This window comes from Eublepharis macularius, chromosome 6 (assembly GCF_028583425.1).
Source record: "Eublepharis macularius isolate TG4126 chromosome 6, MPM_Emac_v1.0, whole genome shotgun sequence".
NCBI classification, from domain to species: Eukaryota; Metazoa; Chordata; class Lepidosauria; order Squamata; family Eublepharidae; genus Eublepharis; species Eublepharis macularius.
This window is the reverse complement of record NC_072795.1, coordinates 12,752,932-12,766,426: the sequence shown is the minus strand read 5'-3', so window position 1 is coordinate 12,766,426 and position 13,495 is coordinate 12,752,932. Positions and strand designations below refer to the sequence as shown.

General features: G+C 47.3%; 1 protein-coding gene across 1 annotated transcript in view; it reads left to right on the top strand.

Moving 5' to 3' along the window:
• EPHB3 (EPH receptor B3) overlaps positions 1-13,495 on the top strand; it is a 111,201-nt gene that overhangs the window by 41,076 nt on the left and 56,630 nt on the right. The window contains exons 2-3 of the mRNA XM_054982390.1: positions 5,138-5,202; positions 6,561-7,233. Coding sequence (XP_054838365.1) covers positions 5,138-5,202; positions 6,561-7,233 — 738 coding nt within the window. The remainder of the gene's footprint in view (positions 1-5,137; positions 5,203-6,560; positions 7,234-13,495) is intronic.

Below are 13,495 nucleotides of genomic sequence, written 5' to 3'. Positions count from 1 at the left end.
AGAAAATTAATCTCACCCTGTCACTGATGCTCAGCTATCAAGATACCAGGGACAGCCGTACACCATAACCGTACGGCAGTACATGGCCGCAACCATGTTTTTTCCTAGCTCTTTATGCTATTAATATAGGAACTAAGAGGGTTACTTGTGAGGCAAGAAGTCCCTGGTTAAAATTTTGTCTGCAGCATGGGTACTAACTAGGGATCCCATTCCTCTGGTGGGGGTAAGGGATCCCCCACTTTCACCCTTCACCCCCCACCACCATTCACTTGGCCTGCAAGGGGGTGTGTGATGTCATTGCACAGACGGAGGGGGGGCGGTAGTTTTGCTGCACATGCGAGGAAGATCACGGGAAGTAAGAAAAGTAAGCACCAGGCCCCCACCTCCTACCAGGAGGCTAGAGGGACCTGGTATCCCTAGGACTTATACTGGCCTGCCTGATACGGAGGCAGTCCATGTAAGGGGTTCCCCCATTATTAGAAGACTTGGTTTGCTCCATTATGACTCACGATCCAGATGTGTCTGAAGAAGTGAGCTGTGGCTCACAAAAGCTCAGACCCTACCACAAATTTTGTTAGTCTTAGAGGTGCTACTGGACTCTTGCTCTTTTCATAGAATCACAGGGTTGGGAGGCACCTCTATGGTCATCTAGTCCAGCCCCCTGCAAAATGCAGGAAATTCCCAAATACCACCCCCACCCCAAACACACACTGTGACCCTTACTCAATGCCCAGAAGATGACAAAACTCCATCAGGATCCCTAGCCAAACTGACCTGGGGAAAATTATTTCCTGACTCCAAGGTGGCGATTGGCATTACCCTGGGCATGTAAGAAGGGGCCACGAGAACTAAGCACTGATGTAATCCTTCCTGCCCTTCCTCTTGTGATCTGCCTAAGTTCATAGAACCAGCATTGCTGTCAGATGGCCATCTAACCTCTGCTTAAAAACCTCCAAAGGAGGAGAGCCTACCGCTACTGCTACAGGCAGACTAACATGGCTACCCATCTTGATCCAGGCATGGCTTGTCCTTCCCAACCCATCCCTTTCCCAAGCTTCCCTTGCTCTTATTTCATGTTTCTCCATCCTTGGCTTGGCCCAATTGATTTTCTGAGATGCATTTTTGCAGGGTGGGACAACCAGGGTGGACTGCTGTGGCATTCCCTTATATCCAGTCAGCAAGAGGTTTTGTGGGAGTTAATCATAACCTCAAGAAACCACTTTGCTCCCTCCCATTTTCTGCACATACACCTGACTCCATCTTTCCACCAATTTCTGACCAGTCTGGCTGCTCAGCATTGGATAACAATCCCTGCAAGAACCTTTCCCGCATTACCTGGCATTGATCTCATTCAACTGGCGTTGTTGCTGTGCAGCTCCAACTACACTCACTTCCAGTTCTCAGTCACTAGTGTTGGCCTCTTTCATCCACTAGTTCTGATTGCACCCTGTTAAAATAGCCAGTAGTTCCACAATGTGAAAAGCCACTTTGGGTCACCAATCAAAGAAAAATAAATAAAATAAAATTAGCTTGCGGCTGGCAGTGGTTGAGGCATGGCACAAGGAGATTCTGGATATTACGGGCATCTTCTGTGAGGAGCAGAATGTTCAAGACCAACTACAGATGGATGTGAAAGTTTATAGGTGTCCACGTGTTACCCAGATTTGCTCCACTCCAACACATGTGATCTCACTTCCATATAGGGTTCCCAGGTACCCGCCATTGGCAGGCAGACTCTCGGGGTTTGCCCCCTTGCTTGCCAATCTGGCAGTGATCAGCGGGAGGTAGAAAGTCCCCCAGAGTCTGCCCACCACTAGCAGGCACCCCGGGAACACACGTGGAATGCACGCTCTCAGAGTGTGTGACGAATGTCCCCTCCGGAAAGTGATGTCCTAGCACCAGCTGCAGGAGTGCTTGCCTGCTTCGTTTGGGCTGATTATGGCCCCAAGTGGGCCAGATCGGCCCTGCGCAGAGCACAGTGCTCTCGTGATGGGTGTTTCAACATCACTTCCAGAAGTGACATCATCATGCAGGCACCAGAGCCTGTGTGAAGGGAGAGCACACGACCGGTAAACCCCTCCTGCTGGGAGGTTATAGGGACCTGGCAGCCCTGCTTACATATGACATGGGTTAGGGTTGACATACCCTTGGAGGAATGCAAAGCAAAACCCACAGTAAGGAACAATTCTTCTTGCGCCAATACAACATTAGACTCACTCCTTCTGCAAGGGGTTCTTTTGATTGGTGCGGTAGCTTGTAAAGGCCAAATCAGGAGACACGGTTGGGATTAACTAATACAAAATTCAAGGGATCCTTCTGGCGTTACGTAGCTTTGGTGTGAATAGAACATGAGCTGTAAAGGTTAAATTCAGATAGCTGCTTTGTGTCAACACGGTCCCTCTCCATCATCAAATTGAGTAGAAGCCGTTTTAGCCAAAGGATTTGTTCTCCTCCGCTAGCAGGCTGCTGGATCCAGGGCTGGATTAACCACCAGGCTAAGTAAGCTGCAAAATGGAAGTTGTGCCAAATGTCGGCCAGTCCTCCGCAATGTAATTATCCAGCGGCACTTCCGTGAAGAGAGTGGGTCTATTCTGCTGACTATGCTAGACTCCTTCAGAAGTTGCCACTACGTGGCGGTTTCCTGATCACGTGGCATGAAGCAGGTGCCAAGGTGTTTTCTTTTTGGTTAGGGCAGAGATTTAATAATGCGAGTAACTTGGATGGTGTAAAGATGGGAATGAATCGGGCCTCTTTAAACTACAGCAGATCTCAGCCGAGGCTGTAGCATCTACACCTTTTGCATGTGGTTTTTATGTGATCCATAGCTAACTGGTCTTCAGAGGCACAGGTTATCAAGCTACAAATTTCGTGGGAAATCTAATCAAAGATTACTTAATTTCTGTTAATATTAAAAAGTAGCTGAACACCGTCCTCCCTAGTTTGGATTGGAGGAATTTGTCATTTAGGGTCTTTTGACTTCCAGTATTTTCATGATAGAGATGTCCGTCCCCCTGGCAATTAGTCCATATTTTGGGTGAGGGGTAAAGAATAATGTGGTGCCCTCCACCGTTTCCCCGTTGCTGCTAATTTTATGTTGGGTCATCTGGCTTCATATAGGGACCTATAGGGAATTTTTCTGGGGTGGATCTCAGCACCCCTAGTCTGGGTAGCTGTACTGTGCCTACCGTTTTTCTCAACTCAGTCTCCCGTTATATCTCTGTATTTGCGGTATTGTGGAACATAGTGCTGTGAAAAGCATGTTTACTGCTGAATCGGGGCCTCTTTGGGACGCTCTCCTGACAAAGCTGGTGGTGAACTTTTTCGACCCTGCAGCTGTTTTCCTGCAAGTCGAGACCTGCCCGGCGTGCCCTCCAGCTGTGTTCTCATCCCTCCAGTGTTTAGTTGTGTGTGAACTGGCCTTCAGTCCCCTATTGGTGGCGGACTCCGGGCTGGCGTTCAGTGACCTGGCACTGTTTGGGGCTTATCCCGATCTGGTTAGCTGGTCCTCTCTCACTCTACCCCTCGAGGCTGGGGCTGGGACTTCGGGGGAATGCTGACGGGGAGGTTTGTCTGCTAATCCTCTGCTGCTGGAATGTCGGCCAGACGGTCGAATTCTTCTCCCCTCTCTGTTAAAGAGGAAAAAAAACCCTGAGCAATGCAGCAGGGAGGGCAGAAAGAAACAGCTTCTTGTTCTTCTCTGGCTGGATAAACCTGCTTCAGGCAGCACCGCCTCACTCATGGGGGAAGGAGCCTTTTCAGCCTGAGCTGAGGTAAATACGTGCCGGCTCTGATAAATCGAGAGAGGCAGACGAGGAGGGTGACTTTCCTTTCTCTGGGCCTGAACAGAATAGTAGAAAGGGAGAGCGCAAAGTTTGTGGTTGTGGGCAGGAGGTGAGTAGCCTGGATTGGGTTTATCCCTCCTGGGAATGGCACAATTGAAAGGGAAAGGACCGTATCTTCCTCCAGGCCAAAGTGGAGGCCTTTATTGTCTTGCAGTCGTCCCTGCTGCCCTTCTTGCTCATTTCTGGCCTTAGCCAATTTTTCTTAGAGAGGGCCCTTACCTTTTAGGAAATGTTCTCCCAGCATTTGTTTTGTGCCAAGTTTTGATACTTTTTTTAGTGCCGGGATCTGCCCTGGGAGGTAGTAATAGAGCACTCCTGAGCAAGCGCGGAAGGGCCTTTCCCTGACCGTTGAGTGGCCACAGGAAGTTTTTCCTTCCTGGTATTGGGAGGAAGCCGTACCCAACTTCCCTTCGTACAGAGGTTCTGTTTATGCTCTTCTTTTTCCTGAGGCTAGATGAGGCAATGTCCTTGGAGACGGTTGCCAGCCCAAGCCTGGTAACTGGCAGGAGGATTAGGGTGTATGAAAATGGGAGGGGGGGAGCATGCAGTGTCACTGATGTTGCTGCATCACTTCCACGGGGAACTTGTAAGTGGTGTTGGGTGACTCTAGGAATCAATGGAAACTTTGTGGTAAAACCATAGACTCTGTGGTGATTCCTAGAGCAACCCTGTGTCACTTCTGGGTTTCCCCAGAAGTGATGTAGTGATGTTGGTGATGCCACTGGGGTTTTTGTTTGTTCCTCTCCTGTTGCCAGTTTGAGTGCTGATGGGCAAAGACAACCACCAGTCGGAGACCTCCTGCCATAGCAAGAGGCCAACCCCATCCTTAGCATGGGGTTGGTTGCCTCCATCATCCACCTCTGCTGCCATCACCACCTCCTTACTCTCAGCAACTGACACTGCTTCCCTTCTCGCTCCCTCAGACATCTTTAGGTGCAGTGCAGCAAGCTGCACATGCCCAGTCGATCTTCCCTGAGATGCAGGAATTTGGGAAGTATGCAGAGTTCGTCACACTGTGTAAGATGCTCAGGGAAGGAACGTTAGCTGTTCTGGTAGGAGGCAATGGGACAAGGCAGAAAGTGTTGGGGAGTGGCCTCCTTTAGCGCCCCTTGTTAAGGGGCTTTAGTGCCACCCCTGTTCCTTTCTAAGGTTTTCTTTCTCCTATGGGTTCCAGGGTGAGTTTGACCTTGTGTTCCGCAAGCCCCAGCCCCCTAACAAACCAGTGGGGTTTCCAGCATATGTTATGTAGAAATGACCTTGTCTTAAACTGTACTTTTTTTTAATTCTCTCTCTAGAAACGTTGATGGATACGAAGTGGGTCACATCTGAATTGGCGTGGACGGCTCATCCAGAGACTGGGGTACGTTTTTAACATATGGGGTTGGGGAAGAGTTTGGATCTTGAGTTCTAGCCTCCTCCACAGAGCTCTCTCTGTCAGATATGTCCGAGGCATCTAATGAAGGAAGTTCTGATTCTTGAAAGCTCATACCCCAGAAACCTAATTGGTCTTTAAAGGGCTAACATAGAATCATAGTATTGTAAGGATCCTCCAGGGTCATCTAGTCCAACCCCTTTCATAGTGCAGGAAATTCACAACTACCTCCCCCTCCACACATCCCCAGTGACCCCTACTCCATGCCCAGAAGATGGCAAAACACCATCAAGATCCTTGGCCAAACTGGCCTGGGGGAAATTGCTTCCTGACCCCAAAGTGGCGATTAACATTAACCTGTGCATGTAAGAAGGGGCCACGAGAGCTAAGCACTCATGTAACCATTCCTGCCCTCCCTCTCATGATCTGCCTAGGTTCACAGAATTAGCGTTAACGTTGAGTTTGTGACATTGCACAATTTTCTTTCTCCTACCTTCCATGCTTTGGTCCAAAACACGTCCAGGTTTTTCTCTGCAACCCCTAATGGCTTGAAACGATCCTTTTCTCCACTCCCCAAACAGAATAACCTCTGCACACTGGCAGAATTGTGGCCATGCAGGCTTTTAGAAAATCTCCCTCTTCCCTCGTCACCCCAAATTGTGTCATCACCACAGTTGTCTGTGCCGAGCTCCTTTAAATCCACAAAGTGAAACCTTAGAATAATTTCCCCGTCTCCCTTTGTTTACATAACGCTCCTTTGGGGCTTTGTTTTTATTGTCTTGAGATTGAGCTAAGCTGGCTCATTTAGACCTATGCAGATTTCATTTCTAATTTTGCCTGCTTGATTTGTTTGGTTTGTACGCTCTTGTCTTCGGAACTAACCTTGCCTCTTGCATGGTTTATTAACATCACTTGAGTAGGAGTCTCCGAATTTGGCAGAGTAAAAGAAGGGCAAGCAAAACAGTTATGGAGTTGGGACGTCTTTCTTACATGGAAAGGCAAAAGAGCCTGAAGCTTTTTTTGGTTTAGAAAAAAGATAGCCAAGGGCGGGGGGACACAATTGAAGTTGGTAGAATTAACTCGAAATGCAAATTTCGATGCAAATCGAAATAATAATAATAACAATTTCATCTGCTACAAAATTTGGATTGCCTGCTGGCAGTATTTTTAGAGCTGTACCTTGGATCCCTGCCTCCTATATTTCCAGCAGAAAACCACTTTTGTTTGGGAGGATTCCAGTAGGTCTGTGGAGGAGCCTTTCTCCGTTCTCCCCCCCCCCACACACCATCTCCATTTCCCCCATTTTGTTAAAAAGAAAACACATTAATGGATTTAATTTTGTGCAGTGGGAAGAAGTCAGTGGCTACGACGAGGCCATGAATCCCATACGGACCTACCAGGTGTGCAATGTGCGGGAGACCAACCAGAACAACTGGCTGCGCACCCAGTTCATCCAGCGCCATGACGTCCAACGCGTTTACGTGGAGCTCAAGTTCACTGTGCGGGACTGCAACAGCATTCCTAACATCCCCGGTTCCTGCAAAGAGACTTTCAACCTCTTCTATTACGAGTCGGATACGGACTCTGCCTCTGCCTCCAGTCCTTTCTGGATGGAAAACCCGTACATCAAAGTGGATACAATTGCTCCCGATGAGAGTTTCTCCAAGCTGGAATCTGGCCGGATGAACACCAAGGTGCGCAGCTTTGGACCCCTTTCCAAGAATGGCTTCTACCTGGCCTTCCAGGACTTGGGCGCTTGCATGTCCCTCATCTCTGTCCGCGCCTTCTACAAGAAGTGCTCCAGCACCATCGCTGGCTTTGCTGTTTTTCCTGAGACCCTGACTGGGGCGGAGCCAACCTCCCTCGTGATTGCTCCAGGGACCTGCATCCCCAACGCGGTGGAAGTATCGGTACCCCTAAAACTCTACTGTAATGGCGATGGAGAATGGATGGTACCAGTGGGAGCTTGCACGTGTGCTGCGGGTTACGAACCGACCATGAAGGAAACTCAGTGCCAAGGTAAGCAGCCATCTCCATTCGGGTGTTCCTGAGTTGCGGTGTGAAGAGGGCCATGCCGAACTCTGTCCTGTGGCCTGGTGGCTTCGCGTGGTATAGGGATGGCTGTACACTGGCTTGCCTTTCAGGCAGGAAATTCAGATACTGCTCTCTTCCCAATCCACCTCATCCTTGGTAATTTTTTTTACAAGTTATTTAAATAAATAAATGTCAGTCTGAGAGCCAGAGGGCATTTGCATCACCTTCTTCATAGACAGTAGTAGCTTATTCCAGCCACCATATTCCATTCGACAGTATGCCTGTTGCTGGCACGCTGGCAGCCACCCCCAGTGGCAGAGAGAGATGCACGCACCGTGGTGAGGTCAGGCGAGGGCGAGGGACAGAGGCCTGTAGGGACAGCTCAGAGAACTTCATGTGGACCACTGAATGCCCCCCCAAGGAACAGAGTTAAGCTAATAGGTAATTTTTCAGCCTTGATCCTAAATATCCTAAAGAGCCCACCTCTCCTACCCAGTGGTATCTGATGGAGAGACCCTACTTAGAACCTGATCTTTATGAAAAACTAGTTTTGGCATAGCGACGGAGTGTGCCGTCTTGAGAAATGGGTAGAACATAGGAAAGCTTAGGAAAACCTCTCTCTTCCCGTGCGACCAATACTGAGGTAGAAAGTCCGATTCAGTATAAGAGTGCTTCATACACTGGCCCTAGTAGTATGGGATTCCTTTAAAAAAATAACATCAAAGATTTTTTTTAAGGTCGCCCTTTAAAAGTAGTGTATCTTTTCCAAAAACATTTTATGGACTTGTTTTTTTAATAGAAACAATATCGCTTTGTTTTTAGTTGATAATGATCCATATTAATTTTTAGGAAGTCTGATGTTTATGAGAAGGTAGGGGCACTTATATCACTCCCATGTGCTCAGAAGTGATATCAACTCATTGTCAGGGAATACTGGGGACTCTCGGGTATTTGGGGAAAACTCTATGGTTTAACCACAGAGTTTTCTCCAAATACTGGAGTGTACCCGGTGATGCAGTGATGTCACTTCCGGGCCCACAGGGAGTGATGTCAGCGTGTCGGAATACTTTCCTATTTTCGGCAATTTTTTCCCCACTGGCCAGCTGGGCAGTGGTGGGAACTGCCCACTGGTGGTGGGGGATCTTCCACCAGGGGGATGTTAAGCCTGAGTGGAATACATACTTTTTGATTAAATATATGAAAGATAATCTTATAAAAGGAGGGCTGCCGAGACTCACCTCTGCAAAGGAGTCAAGCTGCCTTAAGGTACATAGAAGTGACTCAACTGTGAAAGGAAAGTTACTCTGCGCATGTTCTCCAGCCGGCCTTCTGTCAGTCTTAAACATCCTGGTGGAATGTAATGGAGGTGGCAGCCTCTTTAAGGTATCTGCGGCCAAAGCCGCTGAGGGCTTTGTATGATTAAAAGCAGCCCCTTGAATTGTACTTTGGAAGGATGCCCCAGTTTCAGCTCGAGGCGGCTTCTTTTCCTTTATTTTTTTTTTCCTGTAAGGAAATGATATGCGCTCTCTCCAACCTCCCTTCGAGGCTGACCTCCTGACACCCAAGTTTTAAAATTAAAAATCAAAACCTGTGTTTTCTGGTTCTGTGCTTGAGTGCCTGAAAGCATTAAAGCCTCCCAAAGGCTGCCCAGACCTTGTCTAGCTCTAATATCTTCTGTGATTGAATGTGTGATGGGTGGTTGGGTGTCCAGCAGGCGAGCAAAGGCCCCTTTCGAAGTGATTTCTGTCGTCCTCCCCCCTTTCCTTCTCTCTGGTCATGGAACAGTTGTTCCTGCACCTGGAGGTTAGTGGAAGTCCAGTTGATTCTGAATCAAAATAGGCCTCTGGCATTGTCCTGGCAGAGGCTCCACTGAGGCGTAGTGATCCGTGGAAGGGAAATGGCTTTGAGGGGGCAGTCGGAGCGGCAGGTCCCTATGACTACAGCAGGCTTCAGTCCTGGGAACCTGTTATTTTTATATATGTGTTTGATATAAACGTGGCACCTACACCACTGTATCGTCTCGGCTCTGGTCGGCAGACTATTTAAAACGGCCTGCAGGAGTGCTAAGCAGAACCTCAAATCCTGAGATTGCTCAGTCCCTCCCCCCCCCCTTAAGAAGAAGCCTTTAAAGATGCATTCTCGGGCTCATTTGCATCCTGTCTGGGATCCCCCCTCCCCCATTTTCAGCGAACGATTTCTCATCTCGGTCACCTTTGCCAACTCCAGGTTGGGAATTTCCTTGGAATTTGGAAGCGGAACCTTCGGAGGGCAGCGTTTGGGGAAGGGAGGGACTTGCAGCGCGGTGCAATGTCATAGAGCCCACTCTCCTAAGCAGTCTTTTTCTCCAAGGGAACTGATCTCTTATCATCTGGCAATCAGTTGTAATTCTGGGCGATCTTCAGGCCCCACCTGGAGGTTGGCAACGATGCCTTCAAGACAATGCTGTGTAACAGGTTATCAATATTCCACATTCCTGGGTGGGAAAATAAGGCTGGGTCTGTCCTGCCAAGCGAACCCGTTGCTTTTTGGAGACGTGAACCTAGGCTATCCGTGCCAACGTCTCCTAGCTGCAGCCCTCTTGATCTTCCTCCAAACAGAGGTCAGCAATAGAGGCTTGTCTCCAAATAACTAGGTACTTTATATCTGTTCATAACTTGTTGTGACTCTTTTCTCCAAACCTTTGGGAGCAAACAAGCGAGGAATCCAAAATAAATCCATCTCAGAGGCCTGCATTGGCAAAGGGGGAGATGTAAGGATGCCTGTAGGGTAGAGAGCAGTGACAGGAATTGGAGAGTGCTCGATCCGGGCGACTGCCAAGGGTTTACCTTCTGAGCCTGCAGGGTTTGTACGTTTAGACACTGAACTTCTAAGAAGCTGAGCTTCACAGCCTGCATTCCCCAGTGGGTCGTGCTGCGTCCTCAAGATGCAGAACCAGGAGGCGTCGTTTGCCATCTCTCGACAGATGTTGCCATTTTGATCTCGGAATTCGAGATGCAAAATTATTCAGCTGAGATAAGAACAACCCGCTGGATCAGTACAAAAGCCTATCGGGTCCAGTGGTCTTTCTCTCACCAGGCCGATGCTTCTGTAAACTCAAAGGCAGGGGAAAGAGCAGACCTTCCTCTCTTCCTCCGAATCTGGTTAACTGCCTCTGTACATGGAAGTTCTATCTTCCATTCATTTGTCTTGTCATTTTAATACCATCAGTGTTTGTGGTTGTTATTTACCACATCTTGTGGCATTGAATTCTGTACATTTGGATACATGAAGCTTCCTGTGCAATCTTTCTTCAAGACCTGATTCTCTGCACCAAGATGGTGTAGAATTTAATGTTACTAGTCTGTGTGTGTAAAGTGCCTTCAGGTTGCAGCTGACTTACTAATAATAACAACAAGAACAAGAACAACAACATTTGATTTATATAATGCCCTTATGGCCAACTTAACACCTAATAAGAGCGGTTTACACAGTATGTTATTGTGGCAATCCCATCGGGTTTTCAAGGCTAGAGACTAACAGAGGTGGTTTGCCATTGCCTGCCTCTGCAACCCTGGTCTTCACTGGAGGTCTCCCATCCAAGTGCTAAGTTTGGCCAACCCTGCTTAGCTTCTGAGATTTGACAAGCTTGGGCTAGCTTTGGCCACTCAGGCCACTACAAGTCTGTAGGCACACAATCGTTGAGAAGATACCATGATAGAGTATGATAATTAATTAATTAATTAATTAATTGGATTTTTAGCCCGCCCTCCCCACAAGCAGGCTCAGGGCGGGTCACAATCATAAATAAGATACAAGAAGAAAACCAATAAAAGAACATCTCATGGATATCCACATTCCAAATGGGACACCCTTCCCCCTGTCCCTGCCCACCATACACAAGGGAAGAAAAGGGTGGAGGTGTGGGTTGGTGAACCTCTAACTCTTCAAGTATGGGGGGGCAGATGGACCATATGCTCCCCCCCACTGACAGGAGACCAGCAGGGAGGCTAATTAGATGGAACCAGTGCTGGCCTCAACCATATACCTGTCTTACAGGCCCGCCGAAAAGATACAAGATCTTGGCAGGCCCGAGTGTCTTCCGACAGAGAGTTCCACCAGGTTGGGGCCAGGACAGAAAATACCCTAGCCTTGGTCGAGGCCAGCCGAGCCTCCGTGGGGCCAGGGACCACCAGTAGGTGTTTACTTGCAGATCTAAGAGCTCTCCGAGGTACATGTGGGGATAGGCAGTCCCTCAGATATGCTGAGGGACCATTTTACCCTATGACAAACAAAATAAAAGCTGGTTGGAACAGCTGTCCATGCTACCGTTTTGATCATAATGGTTTGTGAATGAACTTCGTGTTTCATGCACTTTTCTGCAGTCCTATGTATGGCTTATCGGTCTCTGTTTCTTGCCTTAACAGTGCACAATGTCACATGACCTGTTCTGGAACATAAATCAACCAATCAGAATCCATAGATTCATAGAACTTGTAGCAGTCTGCCATCTTGCCTAGCTGTGTGCAGCCATTTTGTTGGGCAGAGCGAGAGAGGATTTTGTAACTGCTCTCAGCTGGTTTGAGCACTTGCTAAAAATTTAGGAGATGAAACACTTGGGCAGGGAGCTTTGGTTCTTCATCCAGACAGGTTCTTGGCTGCGAGCCGATAGAAATCTTCATTTGCTGTTTTATGCGTTGAGTAAAATATATATACATATAGGTGAATGTCCATGTGTGTCTCTTTGTGCTTTTAGAGTTGGATATCTTCCATGGGAAGGCTTCATGTCTGTAAATGGAAACAGATTTTAAGGATTTACAGGGCCTTGAAGTTAGCCAGATTTCCTGTAAGTTGTGAGGGGACTTTGAAAATGTTCGTATACTCATTTGGTAAATCCGAAACGGAGCAGGCTCTTGCCTCACCCTTCCGTTCCACTCTCCGAAGAGGCATGCAGTGTCAAAAATCTCCCATAAAAGGTTTGCCTGTAAAACTGGTGTTCTGCAAATCTAACCTTCATTCAAGGGAGCGGGGTTGCGCTGGTCTTGTTACCCATCCGTTGTAAAATAGCACTGACTTTAATACAACCTTACAGATAAGTCCACAAAATGTTCTAGCCTTGCAAAAGAAAAAAATCTTACTAGCCCCACTGCCCACAGATATCTGCATTAGTTATATGTGACTCTTTGACAACTAAAAAAAAAAAGTGGTTGGGAAGAACAGACTCTACAATGCCAAGACCACGGCTATACAGCCCGGAAAATCCACAACAGCCATCGTTCTCTGGCCGTGAAAGCCTTCGACAATATATTAGACTCTCTTCCAGTTTACATAACCTGTATTGCCTGATACTTACTAGCCAAGCAAGAGACAGCTTGTAAGTTGCTCGAATCTTGTCCTGAAGTAAGGGGTATGATGGATACACGACTGTTGTTAGGAATAAAATACTCCAGGCTATGATACTGTGTAGTAGCACATTGCTGGTTTCAGTTGCCACATCTGAGCAAGCAGTGAATTAGGTATGCCTCCAGAAGTCAGCAGCTTTAGACTTTTGCCCACATAAAAGCTGCCAGCAATAGAATGCTAATAAACACCGCAACTTCTGTGAGCTTGGTTCCCTATTAAGCGTATCTGATTGCTTTGTTTTTACAGATTATACAGACAGTATTGTAGTCAACCCTTTGCATTAGAGTATTTTCTCTTCTTCTCCCCCCAGAAATAACTTCTGACATTTTTTTTTTAAAACATCTTAAATGCGAGTTCAGGCGGTACCATTTGGACAGTCAAAGCACAACTGAGGCTTCACACAGCTACTGTCTCTTTAAATGTTCAGGCCGCTTTCCTCTTTCCAGCATAATTAATAACTTCCTGTTCTTTGGTGGTCTGCCTGGTTCCTGTCTGCATTCATGAATCAATTGTAAATTATTTGTTGTTGTTTCCTTGGGGTGGGGGGAAATACCATTTTGTACTTTGTAATTTGCCAGCGCTCTGTTAAAATAAATTGCATGGCTACTGTGCAATTATGATAATAAACAATAACATTTAAAAATATATATATAATCAGTGTCTGTGGCTGGCTACAAAGTAAAAACACGGTGCTTAAGCTCCCCACCTCCCCGAGGAATTAAAAAACGATAATTAACAATTGATTCATAAGTGCCAGGAGAGAGCCAGACAGTCCCAGAAAACAGGAAGTAGTTAATTAGCTTGAAACCAAGGAGCAAAGGAGACATTGCAGTTAGAAAGAGGACTTCTTCTTTAGAGCACTGGCTTT